Raw genomic sequence first — 19,707 nt, 5'->3', positions numbered from 1 at the left:
CTCAGACATTTTGGATTTGTATTTTCTGGAAATGCAAAGACTCCTGTTCCCTGCTGAGAGTCAGCTCTTCCGTCCCCGTCCAGCAGTCTCGCACGTCCTGTGTCATGTCAGAGTGTATACAGACACTGTAGGATTCCAGCTGGGAACCTGATTCTTCCAAAGCTTTAAGGAAATTTTTAAATGTTCTGCAATAACATCACATCAAGTGTTAGATTGATTCTCGGATATTATACCATTTTTCTGGTTATCATTAATTTGACCTGATTTTCTGCACATGCTCAGCTTGTTCATGTTTGGAATAGGGAAGTGATGAACAGCATATGTATGGGCAGGTGGCTTTGAGCAGCAAGTAGGAGACTGCGTGGAGAGGCTCGGTTTCAGTCCCATCTCCACTTCCACTTTCCACATCCTGCCAGTGAGGGAGTAAGAGATGGCCCACATAGTTAGGATCCCACCCCGCACCTGGAGACCAGGGAGTGTTGAGTTCGCAGCTCCTAGCTTCTGCCTGGCCCAGTCACTGTGGCTGTGAGCACTGGAGAAGTGTATCTGCCGGAGTGTCTTCTGTCTTGTGCCTCTGCCTCTCCGCCTTTCAGAGAAGTCAGAAATCAATACATTTTGAAAACTTCAAACATACACATTGGCTTGAGGAGTCGGGATGTGGGCTGGCTAGATGCTAATGAAGAAGCAGGCATCCCTACCCTGGGTATGCTGCTTGCATCGAGAGTTGCTCCAGTAAGTATGAAGGTTGCTAGGGTTTGGAGCTAATCCTTGTGAGCTAGACAGATTCTCTTTGACATCTGGCTTTCCAGATTTTGTTATAATTGGGTGTTTGCTGATGCTCATTTACGAAATTGTTTGTGCCCAAAGATTTTGAGGAAGGGGAGAGAAATGAATAGAGGGTTTTCCATTAGCTGCCCACCGCTCACTCTGCCCCGCGTGGGCACCTGAGGGGCTGTGCTGCCTACCGCTCACTCTGCCCCGCGTGGGCGCCTGAGGGGCCGTGCTGCCCACCGCTCACTCTGCCACGACAGGGTCCTGTAGTCTGTCCGCAGTGTGTCTCGGGGCAGCACGGCGCAGCTGGACATGTGGGCCCCATGGGTTTCCAGCTTCTGTCTCAGGAAAAACATCTTGATTGCCCTCCAGATCGATTTCCAGAACCTTGTCAGTTAGGGATCAGCTTGTAAACTCAGAGAACACATGTTTTCTGTTTATCACTTGAGGAAATCAGCATTAGCAATGTAAATATTCACACCACTTTTGTAACTAATGTGCATACGTGCCCTCTTGTCTTTTCACACGTTGATGGGGTTTCATGAATATGTAAATATTCAGAAGCCAGCAAGAGAAGAACATTTTTTATGTTAAAATTGTGTGCAGTTTGAAGGTTGAAATTCTATGACAAGATCAAAATACTACTGAAAGGCAGCTACGACTCATTAAGCATTATTGATGTACATTGATTTGTAAGTTAATTCACTTAATTTCATCTGAGAAATAACATCCTACATACCAGGGATGAATTCTAGGAGGGAAGAATTGGAACAAGTGATTTTCGTGTTGATGGGCAGCACCGAGCATGTCTGTAGTCTATTTCCCAAAGGATGCTATGGAACAGATTTTGTCTTGCGCGCTTTGCCTTCCCTCTGAAGTGCTTTGCCCATTTTTGTTCTTCATTACAATTGGTGAGAAAATCCATTACTGTAATTATCTGCTCCTTACCAATCTTTAATTTTAAATAATCACAAAAAAACCTACACACCCCCCCACACACACACATTTCACAGCTCTCGCTTTAATAAGAATTTCCGTAATTGATTTAATATGTACTTGGCCGGAGTCATACAACTAAGATTTTTCTGCCTGCATCCCCCTTCTCCTCGTGGTTGCCCGGCAACAAGGAATAGATGAGACCCAGCAATGTGAGAAAATAGGCTGAGCCCTGCGAGGAACTGATGAAATAAAGCCAGTCCTCTGAGGTTCGAGCAGACATTGGCGCAAGCTCCCTGGAGCCGCACCTGTCTGCCATGTGTAGGCAGGCCCGTGTGTGTGTTCCTTGTCCATAGCATGAATGCACACTCACATCCTGCCCACTTGCACATGTCATGGTTTGGTAGGGAACCCAGGTAAGAATTTTCCAGTAGCCTCCATTTCTTTCTTGGAGATAGAAAATGAGAATTGGAGTTAATGACTCCAGGGTTTGGGGATGTGACCAATAAGCCGCCTGAAAGCTGTTATGGAGATCCGTGTGCCGTGGGAATGAGCAAGCAGTTCTTGGTCTGCATGCGTTGGAGTGTACTGAATGCAGCTGAACTTTGTTGCGAGCCTGTCTTGTCTAGAGGGATAAAGTACTGTTTTTAAAATGTCGGATCCTTTACGTATTGTAAGATTCTTCTCTGTCAACTCTCTGATTTCACTTGAGAAGTAAAATCAGAAGTATAGTGTTTATGCCAGATCTAATCGAGCCCAATAGAAATTATTCTTAATCACAGGCAAAGTAATGATTAAAAATTCCCCAGGCTGCCTCATCGGTGGGTTACCCACAGGAATGTGGAGGTTGTGCTCTGTGCATTTTAATCAAGGTCTGGAACCATATCAGCATCCCGATTTGTGGGAGATGCTTCTTGGGGAGAGAAAGAGATGGCTGTTTGCTTCCTGCAGTCGCCCTCACTCTGCGGTGGTGTGGCCTGATTTAGAATGTTAATATGTACACACTTCAGATGTGTGACAGAGGATCATACTGTATTCAGACAGACAGCACCGTGAGACTTGCACTGAGAAAGGCTCACACATGTACTGTTACCATAGCAGATACAAAATGCATTTTCACTTAGAAATCGCGCATGGCATTGAGGAAGAGCCGTGTCGCCGAAGGAAACAAGTCATGTAGAAACTTAATTAAAGCTGCGGTGCCACCCACTACCTGGAGTGAAGTTTTCTTTGCAGGTCATCCCCCGCAGCCGGGTTTGTACAGCGTGGGTGCCAGCCCCGGCCCACGGCCCAGCTTGGATGGGCTGCTTGGCACTGGTGACAGCTGGGGCTTCGGTGGCCAGCCACACAGCCAAGTGCGCCTGCTGGACGCCCTGAATTTCCTAGATAGGTTGTCTGGCCGCTGCTCCTCAGCGTGGTGTTTACAAGTCACTTCTGAAAAAATAACATTCTAGGAGGGGAAAACTGTAACAAGTGATTTTCGTGTTGAGCAGGACCAGGCATGTCTGTAGTTTCTGTCCCAAAGGATGCTACAGAACAGATTTTTGCCACACCACAGCAGCCAACCCCTTGCTCAGAATCCTTTTGCTCTGATAAACAATCATCATGTATTTACAATCTTCTGAACCCCTTGTGATCTGTGAGACCGAAGTTGGGTGGGGACCCCTGGCCAAGGCAGAATCTGGGCGTCAGGCTGACGTATGTGGACAACAGCATCCTATCTGTCATTCTTGAGTCAGAGCATGAGGCTGTGGGAGAGGGCAGCCCGGCTGCATGGCCTTTCCTTCACTTTCGCTGAAAATACAGGGCTCACAGTCACCCCTGCCTCTCCCCACCTCATCCTGTTAGCTTTAAGTGATGGAAACCTTCATATGATGGGAACTCAGTGAAGTGGAAGCTGAACAGTCTGATGCCTGCCTCTCTGGGTTCTTGGCTGCTTGGCTGGTTATGCCCTGCCTTGTTAGTGTAAGACAGCTGGGCATGCTGCACGCCCACATCTTCCCTCCAACACAGAAAAGCCAGGATAGGGCTCTGCAGTCAGAATCAGCATGAGCTTCCCCCACTCCATTCCACAAAAAGAAAAACAAACGCAGGACTGGGATGGCCATGCTGCCTGTGTGGGTTGAAATGATCTTGGGAGCGAGAATTATTGCCTGAGACTCGCCGTCCAACAGGTGTGCTGTATAGCTGGGTCCCCAGTGTCCGGATGCCTTGAGGGAAAGGTCTGGGCTTCCATCACCCATTGCTCATTTTGATTAAGGGCCCCACAACATAAAGGTTAGTGCCCCCTTCTGAAGCCCTGTTGTATATCCCAGTTAAACAGTGCAGCTGCCATATCCAGTCTCAGAATACTATTCAAAACTTCTTGGAAGTCACTGTGGCTCTGCCTAGCAGGCCAGTGTAGGCTTTTGCCTTTCCCATCCAAGTTGGGCTCAAATCAAGGCTACATTCCTGTCACCTTCCCTGATGACTCATCCCCTAAGTGCACTAATTTGACTTTTTCTCCACTTGAGGCAGGGAAATGAGCTGCTTAGGAGGAAGTGTCTGTTAGAGTGTGGGCAGTCTTACATGCTGCTGAGGAGATAGGAGGCCAATGCAGCCAGACCTCAGCCGGGTAATAGAAGGGACAGTTCTTAGGCATCTTTGAGTTTGAATGTGAAGCTGTGTGCCGTTCACCTCACTGTAGCACATGACACATGAAATATGTGTCTCACCCGAACTGGTCACTTAGGCCATTTGGGAAGTGAGCCAGCAGGTGGGAGAGCTCTGACTCTTTTTTCCCTCTCTGTAATTCTGCCTTTCACATAAATAAAAGTAAATCTTTTTTAAAAGAATATGTGAGTAATATGTTCAAATAAAAGGGTAGCAGCTGCACTGCTAATGTTTTTATGGAATTATCTTCATGTTCCACTGCTCATATTCTGTCTTCAGTCTTCAATTTTTTTTTTAAGATTTATTCATTTTATTACAGCCAGATATACACAGAGGAGGAGAGACAGAGAGGAAGATCTTCCATCCGATGATTCACTCCCCAAGTGAGCCGCAACAGGCCGGTGCGCCGATCCGATGCCGGGAACCAGGAACCTGCTCCTGGTCTCCCACGTGGGTGCAGGGTCCCAATGCATTGGGCTGTCCTCGACTGCTTTCCCAGGCCACAAGCAGGGAGCTGGATGGGAAGTGGAGCAGCCGGGATTAGAACCGGCGCCCATATGGGATCCCTGGGCGTTCAAGGCGAGGACTTTAGCCGCTAGGCCACTGCGCCGGGCCCACAGTCTTTCATTTTTGTTTTAGCATCTTATCGTATTTTTAAATTAAAAGCATCCTGCGTTTAATTTTGAAGATTTGTGATAAAGTCAGCAAATTCAGTGGCTTTTAAGTGCTTACTGTGTGCTCTCAACACTGCTAACACTGATGGTAGTGAAAAAGCAGGTAGCCTCTGCAAAAATCCTTAGGAAATGCTGTGTTCACATTGGAACATAATGGATGTATTTCCCAAGGCTTTTGAAGGGCCTGTGCTGTAGAGTCTGGTTCCGGGTTCAGCCTTGGAAGCCGAGAGCCACACAGCGCATGCACAGCAGGCTTGGTCCCTTGTGTTCTTGGACATGAGGGCAGCAGCAACTGAGCGGTCAGCTCAGGGACAGTATGTGGCTGAGCCCACAGATGGCCCAGGCAGTCTTTAGCAAGATCACAGTCTGTCTGACAACTGCTGTCAAGCGGTGTTTGAAGCAAAGATTCCTGCTGAGTGCCTACAGGGAGAGCAAGGCTTGCTCAGCTGGTGGTTCTCCACTGTCTGGATGAGCTCCTAATCCTTGGAAAATCCGAATGGGGCTGCAGCCACAGGATGGCCCTCTCCATGGTGGTTGGCCGACATCATCATTTGTGAATGACCTGAAACTTGCATGTTTTAGTATTAGCTGACTGAATGTTCCTGCATGCATTTCATATTTTGAAACCTTCATTGATGAGTTTTTCTCAGCCCAGCCAGGTCATCGTGTGATCTGTGAACACGCTTGTTCATCGTCTGAGTTTTTCTGCTGCTGTGGCCCCTACGTGGAAGCCCCTCACCCTATCCTTCCTGGCCCTTGGCCTGGCCTCCTTTCTCTGCTGAGCAGGTCCTTGGCCGTAAGAGGCACAATGACTGTCCCTCACCGTGATGTAAGAAAGCAAGTTTGTGTTTTGGTAGCTGTTCACATTGGGGACTATTTGTCATAGCAGTAATAAAAACCCAACCTTTCACTCAAGTTAGAGGAAGGCAAATGCAGAGGAGACTCATAGCCAGCCTCCTAGGAGACAATGCTGTGGGGCTGGAAGTGCAGCCTTGCCAGGAAAGGTGCCAAGGCTGGCAGTGTACTCACTGGGTGCTTTCCATGCAGCTCCTAAGCAGCTGGCAGCTGCCACTGTAGATGAGACACACAGATCCCCAGGTGACGGCCCGCTCCTTGGCTGTGGCGGGGAGCTCTCTTAGATCCGATCCAGTCCTTCTTTCATGGGAGCCACTTCATGAGTCTGCTGGATCCAGGGTGCAATTCAGCATGACCCGTTTAGGCCCCTGCACAGCTGCTTCCGCTGCTGGTGTCGTCAGACTTATGTGTCCTATGTGCCCCGGGGAAATATGGGATGCCTCAGGAAGTCTATGGAAAAAAACACTTAGTGCATTTTTCAGAAATTGTTGGAAGCCCTTATGTGCTTAGGTTCTGGAAACACAGCGTGCTGTCCTGTGCCCTCTCCGTCGCTCCGCTGAGCTCCGCAGCTCACCCAGCTGCTGGCAGGAGTCTGCATGGCTGCACTCACGTGGGAGGCCTGGAATTTCAAGGTGCCTTCCAGAGGAAGGCATGAGCTGCATCGCTTAGACCACAGTGACTTGTGTGTCCTCTCTGAAATGGTGTTGAGAGTCGTGATAGAGCCAATCACGGGGCTTCAGTGCTCGGTACGTCGGTCTAGTAAACAAGCGACTGTTGTCTCACCTGGCCAGCCTCCTCCCCGCATGTGTTAGAGTGCCTGTCTGCGAGGCCTGGGCAGGTGTTTTGATTGCATTCTGCCCCAGAAACTGAAGTTCTGGAAAGGAACTCTCTTCTCCTTATGCAGTTTTTCATCCAAACAACTTCTTTGATACCATTCCCTTTTCTGGTACCTAACTTAGCACTTACAGTTTTGTGATTTTTTTTATTGTATCAAAAATAAAAACATCACATGACCAGTTCAGTGGGTTGGGCCAGCAGCTAAAACACCCGCACACATATTAGCACTGGTTTGTGTTGGTTGTTATACTTTGAATCCAGCTCCCTGCTAAAGAGCTAGGAGGACAACATGGGATGGCGGGTTCCTGCCGCCCACCAGGGGGAGCAGATGTACGCCACTGTGGCTGCCTCAGCTCTGGTCATTACATCTGTTAGGGTAGTGAACCAGCCACTGGAACATCTGTCTCTGTGTGTGCTTCCCCTATGTCTCTCTGGAACTCTGCCTTTTGAATAAAGTCTTAGCAGTGGTTAATGGAGTTTCAAATGCCCACACCTCCACCAGCATAAATAAGGTGCATCTCAGCTCTGCCTCCTGACTTCAGTTTTCCTACCCGAGTACCCCAGTGGGTAGCAGGCCGTGACTCAAGTATTGAGAGACAAATTTAGTTCCTGGTTTCCCACTGCCATCTGGCTCAGCCCTGACTGCTGTGGGTATTTGTGGAGTGAAGCCCTAGATCTCTCTCTTCTCTCCCTTAAATTAAAAAAATCAAGCAACAACATTATATTTTCAATTTTTACCAAGGCTCCTGTTGGAAAAATTGTTAGGAACAGTGTGTCTGTTTGTATCCATAAGGCATTGAGAAGCATCTGCAGTTTTGTTGCATACAAAGAATCAGTGCTTTTAGCTTTAACTGCTACATTGTCTCCAGCATTCCTATTTTCAGCCGTACTTAGGACTCCTGTCAGTAGTTAGCACAGATTACACCTGCACATAACAGTTTCATGAAAATGTCTGCAGTAGAATTTGGAAACTAAAGCACTGTACAGTAGAAGGAGTTGTGTGGGGTTTTTTTTTTTTTTGTAATTTTACAATTTTTTACTTAGCTTGTAGTATGACTGCAAATGACTTTAAATTTTGTGCGATAACAGGAGAAATACCACTGAAAGTTTTTTTTTAACAGTTGTGAGAATTCAGTGTTAAAATGGCTGGAGTAATTTTTGGTATGATCAGTAAGACACATCCTTCATGCCGCATAATTATTTATTAATTTTATTTCTAATATAAACAAGGAAATGCTTTCTTATCAAGATGAATGAATCAGCATTGGTATTAACATTTTGTGTGGGACCCATTATTGGATCCATCATTACTAATTTAAAAACTGGCAGTTAGAACCCATTGATGAATCAATGAGACTTGAACTTATTGAAGACATTTTATTTTTGAAATGTGATGAAAGTGTTGATAAATATCTGACAACTATTGATTTCTATGGAATGATCCAGCTTGATTCCATGTGTTACCTGGAAGCCCACTGCCGGATTTGAATAAAACTATCTAATTAGTTTGCAGTGACTTGGGAGGCTAGGCAAAATTATGGCTGTTGTGATAGAATGTGTTTCAGGATTTGATATGTTAAATTACTTTTTTAATTGTCCATATTCCCTGGAGTACATCACGATCACTTGCTGAGTGTATATAACGTATAGTTGCTACAGGTTGGTCGGCATTTCCCTTTCCCTGTCTATTGACGTGTAGTAATTGTGTTTAGGGAGCGCCTGGTGATATTTCAGTAGATGAATAGCGCACACATGGGTCTAGTCAAGGTGCTGTATAGCTGCGAGTCCTTATCACGCCATCTGTGAACTCTTTGTCCTTAAGGCAGGGCTTAGGGTGAGCGTCATCACACCCGGTGGTGCAGGAACTTAATCCATTTGTCATCTGCAGTGGGTACTTGGAAGCCCAGATCCCTCACTTGGTAAGATCTGACTCCAGTTCTGTTCCTAGTCCTCGGGGATCCTCTGACAGTAGTTGCTCCCAGTATGCTCACTCTGCGCCGCCCGTCTGATATCGCTTGCACCATTTCCAAGAGGAAGCATCCTGTGAGGAGCCTGTCGCTGACTGTGCCTTCCAGGCATGTTGGTAAGCCGGTCCTGAGTGTCTCAGAACTGGTTGCCAGTGAATGCAGTGAGCACATAAGGCTCTGGAACATGTGTTCATGAGAATGGTGCTGGAGGCCGAGTCCCCAAGGAGCAGTCTTTGCCAGGATCACAGCACTGCTCCCATGGACACCAACCTGCACCTGCTGGGCCAGCTGCATCCTGATGAGAATCCGTCCTGTGCTTTCCCCGGATCCTACCCCTACGTAGCACTTACTCTCTCAGCGAGTCACCTTGTTTTTCCAGGGACATTAATTCATGTTGTGTCACAGCTTCTGGCTCATCGCATGACCGACGAGAGTTTGTGTCGGGCCAGCGGCTGCCAGTGACCCTGGCTGTGGAATGTGTTTGATTTGTCTGAACACAGTGTGCACATGCTGGTCTCTGACGCAGCTCGTGTGTGAGGTGATGAGGCCACTGTGGCTGCTGGATCGGGGTTTGGCTTTCAAGGTGGCCCTGTCACTCTGACCTGCCTCTCGGTGACCTGAAACAGCCACCAGCAGCACTTTTTTCGTTCTCTGCCTTGCAGGTACTACAGCGCCACCATCCTGCAGATGTCTGGTGTGGAAGATGACCGGCTCGCCATATGGCTGGCCTCTGTGACAGCCTTTACCAACTTCATTTTCACCCTCGTGGGAGTCTGGCTTGTTGAGAAAGTGGGTCGCAGAAAACTTACCTTCGGTAGCTTAGCAGGTAGGTGACTCAGTGAATGATTCACGTACAGGCTTTGTCCTAAGGAACGAATAAATCTCCCAAACAACACAGACAGCGCCTCTGATGCCAGCTTGCTGGGCAAACAATTAGATTTCTGTGATACAAAATAATTTTACTAATAGTAATGATAATGTTTTGTAACACAAGTTAGAATATGTGACCAGAAGCTAGAATGTAACTGGAAAGGACGTTACTAGAAATGTTAACTAGAAGGTAGATTTGGATCTCCTGAGGATCAGATTTGCCGCTTGCTACTTTGCATTCCGCTGAAGGGAAAGAGTGAAAAGGTCACCATTTTGGTTCTGTGTTTAGCATTGAGAAACTTGCCTTTTTTGTTCATTGGAGAGAGAGGGAAGAAGTGGGGAGAGTCAGTTCATTCCGCTAATGGCTGCAAAGGCCATGGTGACGCCAGGGGCTGGAGACAGTCCAGACTCCCACGGCAATGGCAGACACTGTTTACGTGAGCAGTCACCAGTACCTCCTTACATCTGCGTCGGCAGGAGGCTGGGGCAGGTGAGCTGAAGGGTGGGTGCAGGCCTGTCACCTGCTCTACTGCTATAGGTGGCCTAAGAGTGGGTGCAGGCCTGTCACCTGTTATACCTGCGATTATTCTTGCTATCCATCTTGTAGTACTTTTTTAAGTTTAGAAAAGTTAGCAAATAGATTTGTATCTTTTTTTTTTCCTAAAGCCCTTTCAACAGAGGAATGTTAGAACCATGTAATTTCTTCACAAAATAAGGACAGACTCTTTGTTTCAAAACCAGTTTTAATTCTAGGGTAGATTCCAGTTGATCGGATGTGTTTTCTGTGATAGCTAAAAAGGACAGAAAACCTGTTTTTACCCTCAAGTGCCTTTTGTGTTTAAATTCTGTCCATATTCTTTGAGACGAGGACTGTTCCACAGACACAATAAGAACCCTTGTTGATATTGTTTCCACATGGCACATCATGTAATTGCCCAGTGTTGTTCAGCTCTGCAGGCCTATCCCTGCTTGCCAATTAACTGTTCTCTAATAGCTCCTTTATAAGATTATTTGGAATAAGAATATATTTTCCATTAAAATGTAAATTTTCTAGGGCAGCATTAAATACATTCGATTTTGACCAAATTAGGACCAAACATTGATCTAATAAGACTTTGTTTAGTCACTTGTCCTAGCTTTTTAAAATTTTCATTTGTTTATGATCATTTTTATTTTATTTGGAAGGTGGAGAGACAAAGGCAAAGACAGAGAGGTATCTTACATCTGCTGTTTAACTTCCCAAATTCCCATCGGGCCAGGTCAAAGCCGGGAGCCCAGAATTCACTCTGGGTCTCCAAGGTGAGTGGCAGGGGCCCATGGACCTTAGCTCCTGCCTTCCTGGTTATGCGTCGACAGAAAGCTAGAATCAGTAGGAAAGCTGGGCCCAGCATGCAGCAGCCCCTTTATCACACGTGGGTCTCCCAAGCAGCAACCATGGCATCGAGCTTTGCCCCAGACTGTGGTCAGATACATGCTGCTTTGCAGAGGCAGTGATACTGCCCCTCCGGAAGGCAGAGCAGAAAGCTGCTACCTCCTGTTCTAACCTAAGCAGTGGAAGCCACCAGGCATAATAGGAGCTGAACTGTGTCATGAACTCCAAAGGGAAGCTGGGAGATTGCTTTGATAAGGGATACGAGTGGAGCAGCCCAGGAATATGGGAAATGATGCTATGCGGAAATTACATAAAGATGAATGTCAGCAGAGATTTTTAAAGCCTTGCATGTACGAGCCTGTTGCAGAAGAGAGAACTGGAGTTTAAGTAGGCTGGAAGACCGTATAAGGGAAGCCTAAATGATAGGTTATTCTGGCTGGTAGTAAAAACACAAAACAGCGGTCCTTTTTAAAATTATTATGCTGAGAGGCAGGGAGAGATGTCAACACCAGCATGGACGTGGACCAGGCAAGAAGAAAAGTCCCCTGCACTGGTTCGCTCTGCACATACCCACCGTGGCTGGAACTGGGTTAGGCAGTCAGGAGTTAACACTCAATCCAGGTCTTGGAGGTGAGTACGGGATCCTCGTCTGTGAGCCATCATCATTGCCTCCCAGGGTCTGCGTGAGCAGGAAACTGGAGACAGGTGTTGCGAGCAGGTTCTCCAGTGTGGGTTGTGGCTGTCTTAGTCGGAGCAGTGTGAGCCTGAGTCAGTCCGTCTGCATAGTGCACAGTAGGCTGGGTTATCATCTGACAGGAATTCATCCCGAGTGCTGGAGTTGGGTTTGCTAACCCCTGGCATTTTAGGACAACTTCACTTTGGTGAACAATACCTTTTCTAGGGCAATTGTATCAGAACTCTAAAGCCTTAACGGTACACTTGCCTAAGAGGAATTCTTGTCCTGTGATACAAAGAATGTACCCAAACTGCACTGGACAAAATCTCTTCTTCTGGTGCCTGGACTAGACTCCGACTAATACCAGTTTTGAATATGTAACTTGATAAATAGGAGGAAAAGAGCAAGTCAGGCAGGTTGATATTTTAAGGGCATATGAGCGGATGAGAAGACCAGGTGATCATATCACAAGTTTTCCCACAGTAGAGCGCTTGGGGACACCATCCCTTCACCTCAGGTGTCTTGTCCTGCAGGCTTCAGCCCTGTGTGCACACCCTGATCACCCATGGGTACCTCAGGCCCTCTCCTGGAGTGTGTGCTGCACACACAGGCACACCCTAAGACTGAGTTGCCAGTAGGGAGTTCGGATGGAGAAGCATTGCTTTATGCAACGTGGAAGTTTAAGTGGAGTGTCATCTTGTAAATAGTTCTGTCTGGGGCAGGCGTTTGGTGCTGCAGCTATGATGCAGCTCTGCCTGCATTCCCAGTCAGCTTGCCTGGTTCAAGTCCAGGCTGCACTTGGAATTGCAGCGTCTTGCTAACGCACACCGCAGGCGGCCACACACAACGGCTGTAGCACTTAGTCCCTCTCGCTGAGATGGAGACCAGAACTGAGTTGCTGGCTGCTGAATTCAACCTGGCCCAGCGCAAGATGTTGTGGGCATTTGGGGGAGGAAGCCAGAACGTGGAAGATCTCTCTTACTCTCTGTTTGTCTGCCTTTCAAACAAAAATAGATGAATGAATGAAATTTTAGTATCTTTTCATCAAATCTGGATGTAAAATGCAAATGAACTTGGCTTTAACTTTATTTAGGAAATCTGTTCTTCCGTTCTGGTGTTCTGTCCATATTCTGCAGGTTCTGTTTCTCAAATCAGGGGATTAACACCTTTTCAGAAAAGTAATACCCTAACTCTGCTTGGCATTTTAAGCCCACACAGAGCAAATGAGCTGTTTGCTTTACCGGCTCAGTTGGGCCCTGTCAGCTCTGGTCTTCATTCAGACCTACGTGCTCTTCACGGTTCCTCTGTTTTGATGGGCTGCTGCTGCTGCTAAGGCTCATGTAACAACTAGCACTTGCTAAGATTTTGTAGTTGGACGAAGCTCTTGCACATAACGCTGTGTTTTGAATTTGCTCTAATGCTTTAAGATGTTTCACTGTGTGCAGTGTTACAGAAGGTAAAATTGAACTTGGCAAAGGTCTAACCCAAAATCCGAAAGTCAAGAAATCGCAGCCCCAGGATTTCACCTTCATCTTCTGATTTTGGGAGTGTCCGGTGCCCACAGTGATGCGTGTCCTTCCTCTCAGTGCCCGCCTAAATTCGCGAACTTAAGCATGTTGTTCCATTCAAAGAAATCATGCAAAATAATCGAGTCAGATTCTCTCCACCTTCTCTTCCTCTTTGTTTTCTGGTGTGTCCTCGTGCTGCCTGTCGCTGGAACCTTGGTCGGGAGGCTGAAACTCTCTTCCTGACCATAATATGATTTCTTGGGGACTCAGAAAGGACTTGATCAAGTGTTCACACAGTTCTCATTCTTGCTTCTTAAACTCGGAGACCAGTAGTTCATTCCAAAATATCAACGGGCAGGGAGGAGGGGAGAATACGCACGTTGTATCATCTCTGAAAGCTTCCCCAAACCCTGCTCCACCTTGAATAAAGGTGTTTTTGATCTCCTTTGGAAGTAATCAGTATATGGCTTCTTGCTTCCTGAGGTCTCACACGGGAGAATGTCGTGAGAACTATTTTCTTGGCACCAGAAAGAGCCCTTGGTGTAATTATGCCGTCTCAGATGCCAGGATGCATTAGACACTCAAGAATGGTGGCTGCATTAACTGGTTTTGAGTCTGTCAGCAATCCCAAGTACTTTCTTTTTAATCAGAAAATTGTTATTGTTGTACTGTTTGACCAGCACTTCACTTTCTTCCTTCATGTGTCACAATGAGTACAGGTTTTCCTGAACATTTGGTTACGTGTTAAGATGTTTGTAATCCAGTGCAACTGCTTCAGGCTGTGATGTCCCCAAGTGTGTGTCTCCAGGTGCAGTCTGCTTTGGAAGAAAGTTGTTGGCTGTCCTCTCTGACGGGAACTTTCTCCCTTCTTTCCTTTGTAGGCACCACCATAGCACTTGTTATTCTCGCCTTGGGGTTTCTGCTGTCAGCTCAGGTCTCCCCGCGCGTCACTTTCAAACCGGTGGTTCCATCTGGCCAGAACACCACTTGCACAAGATACAGGTGAGATGCCCTTCTGTTGCCTTTCCTAAACCTCCCTGGCACTTTGGGGTTTTGCCTGGAACTCTTCTGAAATTTGGGAAAGGGCACAGATGCTACCGTGTATGATAGGATCTTTTATTTATGGCTAAAAAATGTCCCATTTTTTCTGTGAGTGGGCGCGGTGTTTTTCGTATTCAGTCATCTGTCAATGGTTGACTCATGTCTTGATTACTGTGGATAATGCATTAGTAAACATGAGAGTAAGGGATGAGGTTAATATACTGATTTAATTTCCATTGCACATATACCCAGTAGTCAGATGGCTGGGTCATACTGTATTTTGACTTGTAGTTTTTTCAGGAACCTCTGTACTGTTTTCCATAATGGCTTTACTGATTTCCTCCCCCTAAGCAGGCTCCCCACCACATACACACACAGGGAACACCGCCTTCTCCACCTGTCTATCAGCATTTGTCTTCTTGCCCATGGCCGTGTGCATAAATGTACCTCTCACCGTGGTCTTGGCTTTCATTTCCATGATGATCCATGATGTTGAATACCTTCGCATTTGATTCTTGGGCGTTTGTAATCTGTTGTGAAGTGTGCATGCAGATCCTTTATTTTTAAAAAGCTTGGTGTTTGTTTTTATGTTGCGAGATCTCTCGAGTTCCTTATGTATTTTGGATGTCAGTCCCTTGCCTAGTGGAGACGCTGCAGTTTGCATATTGTGTCCTCTGTCTGTGGTTATTCCCTGTGCTGTGCAGAACATTTTTGCATGGATGTAATTCCTTTTGCCTACTTCTACTTCTGTTGCTTGTGATGCAGGGAGCTTATCCAAAAAAAGAAAAAATTAATTAATCATTGGCTTAAACCAGTACTTTGTAGTCTTTCCCTGTGATTTCTTCTAGGAGTTCAGGTTTTATATCTAATGTTTTAAAGGTGTATTTTTTTTTTTATTGGAAGGCAGAGTGACTGAGAGAGAGGGAGAGGCACACAGCGAGAAAGCATCTGTCTGCTAGTTTATTTCCCGATGGCCATGGTGGCTGGGACGGGACAGGTAAAGCAAGGAGCCCGTGTTCCATACAGCTCTCCCACATGGGTGGCAGGGGCTCACGCACTTGCACGATCTGCCACTGTTTTCCCAGGCACATTAGTGGGGACTAGATCAGAAACAGACAACATGAACAAGCACTCTGGTCTTGTCCCACCTGCCACAGGGCCAGCCTCTGGTGTGGGGCGCCCGCGGTGCAGCCAGCGCATTGTCCCACCTCGGGAGGCTGCAGCTCCGGATCCAGCGGCCACGGACCATGGCCTTGCAGGAAGCCAGTCTTGGTTGGTGAGGAAGGGTGTTCACATGATGATCTGCACAGCAGAGGCAGCAGTTCAGGCAGCAGAGCCTGAACTGAAATCATCCACCCTCTCGGAAGAAATAACCTCCAGACTTCCCCAGGCTCACCTCCTCACGGCCACGATTAGATTATATCTCTAACTTTAATCCATCAAGCATCAAAATTAAGAGTACTCCCTGTTAACAGTTGCCAAGTCCCACTGAGCTCCCACTACAGGCTGTGGCCACAGGACATCCACAATGAGGCCAAAAATGTAAAGTCTTGGACCCTAGACAGCCGAACTAGAGTTTATGAAAGTCATCGATGAAGGGCTGTGTACTTGTACTAATTTAAACATTAAAGAGCTTAGCACTTTACAAAAAGTATTTATAGATCTTTGTAATCAACATTGTTGAGAATTGTTTTTAGACAGAGAGGAGCAGCAGCCTTACTCCCAGCTGAGGAAGCAGAATGCAAATGAGCAGTGGCAAAGTCCTGGAGTCAAGGCTTGCGGACACAGCAGGGCGTGGCCTGGCGGCGTCCTCTTCTCCTGGGGTCAGGAGAGGACTCACTGGGCTGTGTGCTGTGCAGGTCATCTTCTCTAAGGCTCACTCAGTGGATAGGTCACCTTTATCCCTAAGGCAACACACAGGCCAGGAATTCGTCGGTGTTGGTGGTTCACAGGGGTTTAGTCAGTGTGGTATAATCTGTGTCACTGTGTGTGGCACGTGGGGATTTTAGTCTGACTTGACCATGCCTATGGTCACAGTGTAAGTGGTAGTGTTAGGGAACGTTAATCCCACACAGGGAAATGTGATACAGTCTGCCAGGAAGGTACTGGGGACAGGTTCATTCTCATCTCCCCATCATGTGACTCGGTGTTCCAACAAGACATGATAATGCCTCTGGAGTTACTTTATACAAACGTCCTAACCATTGGTGTGAGGTCTTTGTTAACAGCCTTGTGTGTTAGCCCGATGCACACACTTCCACGTGGCCTTTTCTGATCCACACTCCTGGCTGGAATTGAGAGCAGATCCATGATTTTTTCCCAAAATTACATTGTTCTGGAATGATGGGAACAAACGGTACGTAAAACATTGCTCCACCAGAGCTTGCAATCTGTATTTTTTGCATAACACTAAAGAATGTCATAATGTTTTATCCTCAACACAATGAAATAGACCATCATTTTTGGAAGTCAAACTTTGGAAAACTTTTTTGTTTTCTCAAAGTGCAGAGAGCCAGAACTGGTGCTCACTGGTGTGGTTCCCAGTGGCTGGAGCCGGACCAAGCTGAGGCAGGGGTTAGGAACACCGTCCGCGTTTGCCCCTGACAGGGACAGGAGCCCAGTTTGTTGAGCCATCCCTACTACCTCCCAGACTCAGCTGCAGCTAGGGCTGGAGTGAGGAGCTGGAGCTAGGAGTCACACAGGCACTGCAGCGTGGCAGGTGAGCATCTTACCCTGTTGGCCCAACAGCTGCTCCCGCATGTGAGCTGTGGCTCTGGGGACTTGGAACCTAGCATGTCTTTTTTTTTTTTTTTTTTAGTTTTTTTTTATTAATTATTTTGCATTATGTGACAGTTTCATAGGATCAGGGAATCCCCCCACCCCTCCCCACGCCCCTCCCCCCTGGTGGATTCCTCCACCTTGATGCAGTATTACAGTTCAAATTCAATCAAGATTCTTTCCTTGCAAACATATACCAAGCATAGAGTCCAGCTACTTATTGTCCAGATGGGTTGAACAGTTTCTTGGGGAGACCATTTCTGGTCCAAAGTTAGAGCTGGTAGAATATCATCCCAGTCAATTAAGAGTCCCAATATAACATCAACAGCAATTTGCAATATTATGGAATTGACATGGTTTTGAGTAACCAGTATGTTAAAAAAAAAAAAAGCAAGTTCTTAACCACAACCTCTGATTAGCTCATTGACATTTCAAGTTTAGTTTATATACAGGACCGGCTGCTATATACCTTAAAATGGCTATAAGGTACCATTCAGCTGTCCCGTGTCTATTTCATTTTTGTATTTAGCCATTTGTTGTGTTGAAGTATAATTTTGCTGATCTTGGCAGATTTTAGGATAATCTAGACTGGCTTGTAACTCTAACAAGACATTTGTCGACAATTAAGGTGCAGAACATTTTTTGGGGGGGAGTGTGCAGGGAAATCCTCAACACCATGGTGAGGAGTGACTAATCTTTGCGTCCCACCCAGCGAGGCATGAGCCAATCCACGCCAGCTATTTCCTGTCAGATTTCAAGCTCTACTTTCTGTTGTTTGTCTATTTATTATAGGTTTTTTTTAGTTTGTATGATTGTTTGTTTGCTGTGAGGGGTTTTCGAAGCGATCCCGATGGTCATTGCGAGGGAGGGAGGGCGGGGGTCCAGAGGTGGAGCCAGGCTCGGACCAGAGAAAGCTCTCCTCCCTGATCCCGAAGGACGTTTATTGTTCTTCTGTTTCTGCGGACCGCTCAGGGCTTCTGGTTGTCTTTCCGATGACGTTGGTTTCTGCACGGTAGTGTTTGGACTTCTTCCATCCCCTGCGGAAGCTCCAGTTGGGGGTGGGTGACCTCAGAGTACTCGGCCTCCGAGGGCATCCAATTCCCTGTGGCCTCCTTGGCAGTTGGGATATAGTCCTTGTTGCTCGTATTAATAGTTTGTGGTGAAGGTCTGGGAGTCTTCATGGTTGGGATCCAAGCTTCCTCCTTACCACCTGCTCCACTCTGGAGTGCCCCCCTGCTCCACGCACAGGATCGCACCCGATTCCCCCCTCATAGCATGTCTTTAATCTTCCCTTTTATGGGACAGCTGCCGAGGCAGCGCCGTCCCTCACTGGCCTCCTGCTGCGGGCATGTGGAGAGACTGCTCTGTGTGCTGCTGCGCCCCGTGCCTGGCGTGGGAACCAGAGACCTCCTGGCATTTTAATGTCGGTGATGATTACAGCACTGTGGTGGCAATTTCCTCCTAAAAGAATGGTTTTTTTGAAATGGAATTCTCTGTTAAGGCAGCTTGCAGGGAAATTAGTAAGATCTCTAACCTTTCAACTTACAAAGGGCATGGCTCATTTGTGTAATGTTCAGCCCAATTGAATGTCAGGAGTTAATTTATTTTAAATTTGGTTTATATATTTGAAAGTTAAAGAGAGGAGAGACAGAGAGATCTTCCATCTGCTGGTTCACTCTCCAGACGACAAAAATGGCTGAGACTAGGCCAGGCTATAGTCAGGAGCCAGGAGATTCTCCTGGATCTCCCAGGAGTGAGAGGCCTAATACTTGGACCATCTTCCAGCACCTTCCCTGGTCATTAACAGGGAGCTGGATTGGGATTAGAGTAGTTGGGAACTTGAACCCATGTCCATATGGAATGCCAGTGGTGATTTTACCCACTACACCACAGTGCCAAACCCTGATTTTTTTTTCAATTCTTATTCTGTATTAGTTATTTTTTTTTCTTTTGGAATAGTTTTTGTATCATACGCTTGTGCTGGTTAGTTTAGAATCTTGACCTGTGTAATCAGGATGGCAGGAGGTACATTAACCTTATGTGAGAGTTTTTAAAAGTTCATGAAGATACGTAGAAGGTAAAATGGAGTTAGTTTTCAAACACACAGAAATAAACTTGGAGCTGCATGTTCCATGAGCTTTTGGAAGCCCCCTGAAGTACATTACATGTATGTGTGTGTCGTACCGTGAGTGAACAGAGAGACACATGTCTTCTCACTGGTTAGCAGTTCTGAGGAGGGCAGGGGTGTGTCTGTTGCCTTTGTTTCAGCTTCCGCAGTGTACCCATTTACACGCCTACCTGGGCTTGTTGCATATGATTAAGAAGTCTTCAGCAGTCTAAATATCTTAAATCAATGGTCAGGCTTTGTGTCTTTGGAACTAGAATGAGTACCAAAGTGGTCTTGGGTTATTCGTACTGTGACAACCATAGCTTGGGAGTGAATCCTAAGACCGAGTCTAACTCTGAGTTTATGCATATCTGGAAGCTGTCTTGGTTTTGCTTTATACTTCAGTTTTTAAAAAGGCATCAATACCATGGAGGTGCTTTGTATTTTTAAAAGCCATTCTTCTGATTAGACAGACAACAACTCCCTCTTGGTTCCAGCAGCTTCCTCCTGATAAGCCAGTGACTTGTCAGGTGCATCGGCTGCAGGTTGGAGGCCTGCCACCTAGAGGCAGAGCTGGTCCTCTGCACCGGGCCCACCCAGGGGCCAGAGCAGGAGGACTGGAGTACAATTTGACTTTCATTTCCAAAGTGAAAGGTGTAGAAT

General features: G+C 46.7%; 1 protein-coding gene across 1 annotated transcript in view; it reads left to right on the top strand.

The window, feature by feature from the left end:
• Positions 1–19,707, top strand: part of SLC2A13 (solute carrier family 2 member 13) — a 138,091-nt gene that overhangs the window by 91,497 nt on the left and 26,887 nt on the right. Inside the window, exons 5-6 of the mRNA XM_058655832.1 lie at positions 9,355–9,518; positions 14,000–14,120. Of these exons, the coding sequence (XP_058511815.1) occupies positions 9,355–9,518; positions 14,000–14,120 (285 nt within the window). The remainder of the gene's footprint in view (positions 1–9,354; positions 9,519–13,999; positions 14,121–19,707) is intronic.

Source organism: Ochotona princeps, chromosome 27 (assembly GCF_030435755.1).
Source record: "Ochotona princeps isolate mOchPri1 chromosome 27, mOchPri1.hap1, whole genome shotgun sequence".
Taxonomy (NCBI): Eukaryota; Metazoa; Chordata; class Mammalia; order Lagomorpha; family Ochotonidae; genus Ochotona; species Ochotona princeps.
This window is presented reverse-complemented; position numbering and strand designations above follow the sequence as displayed.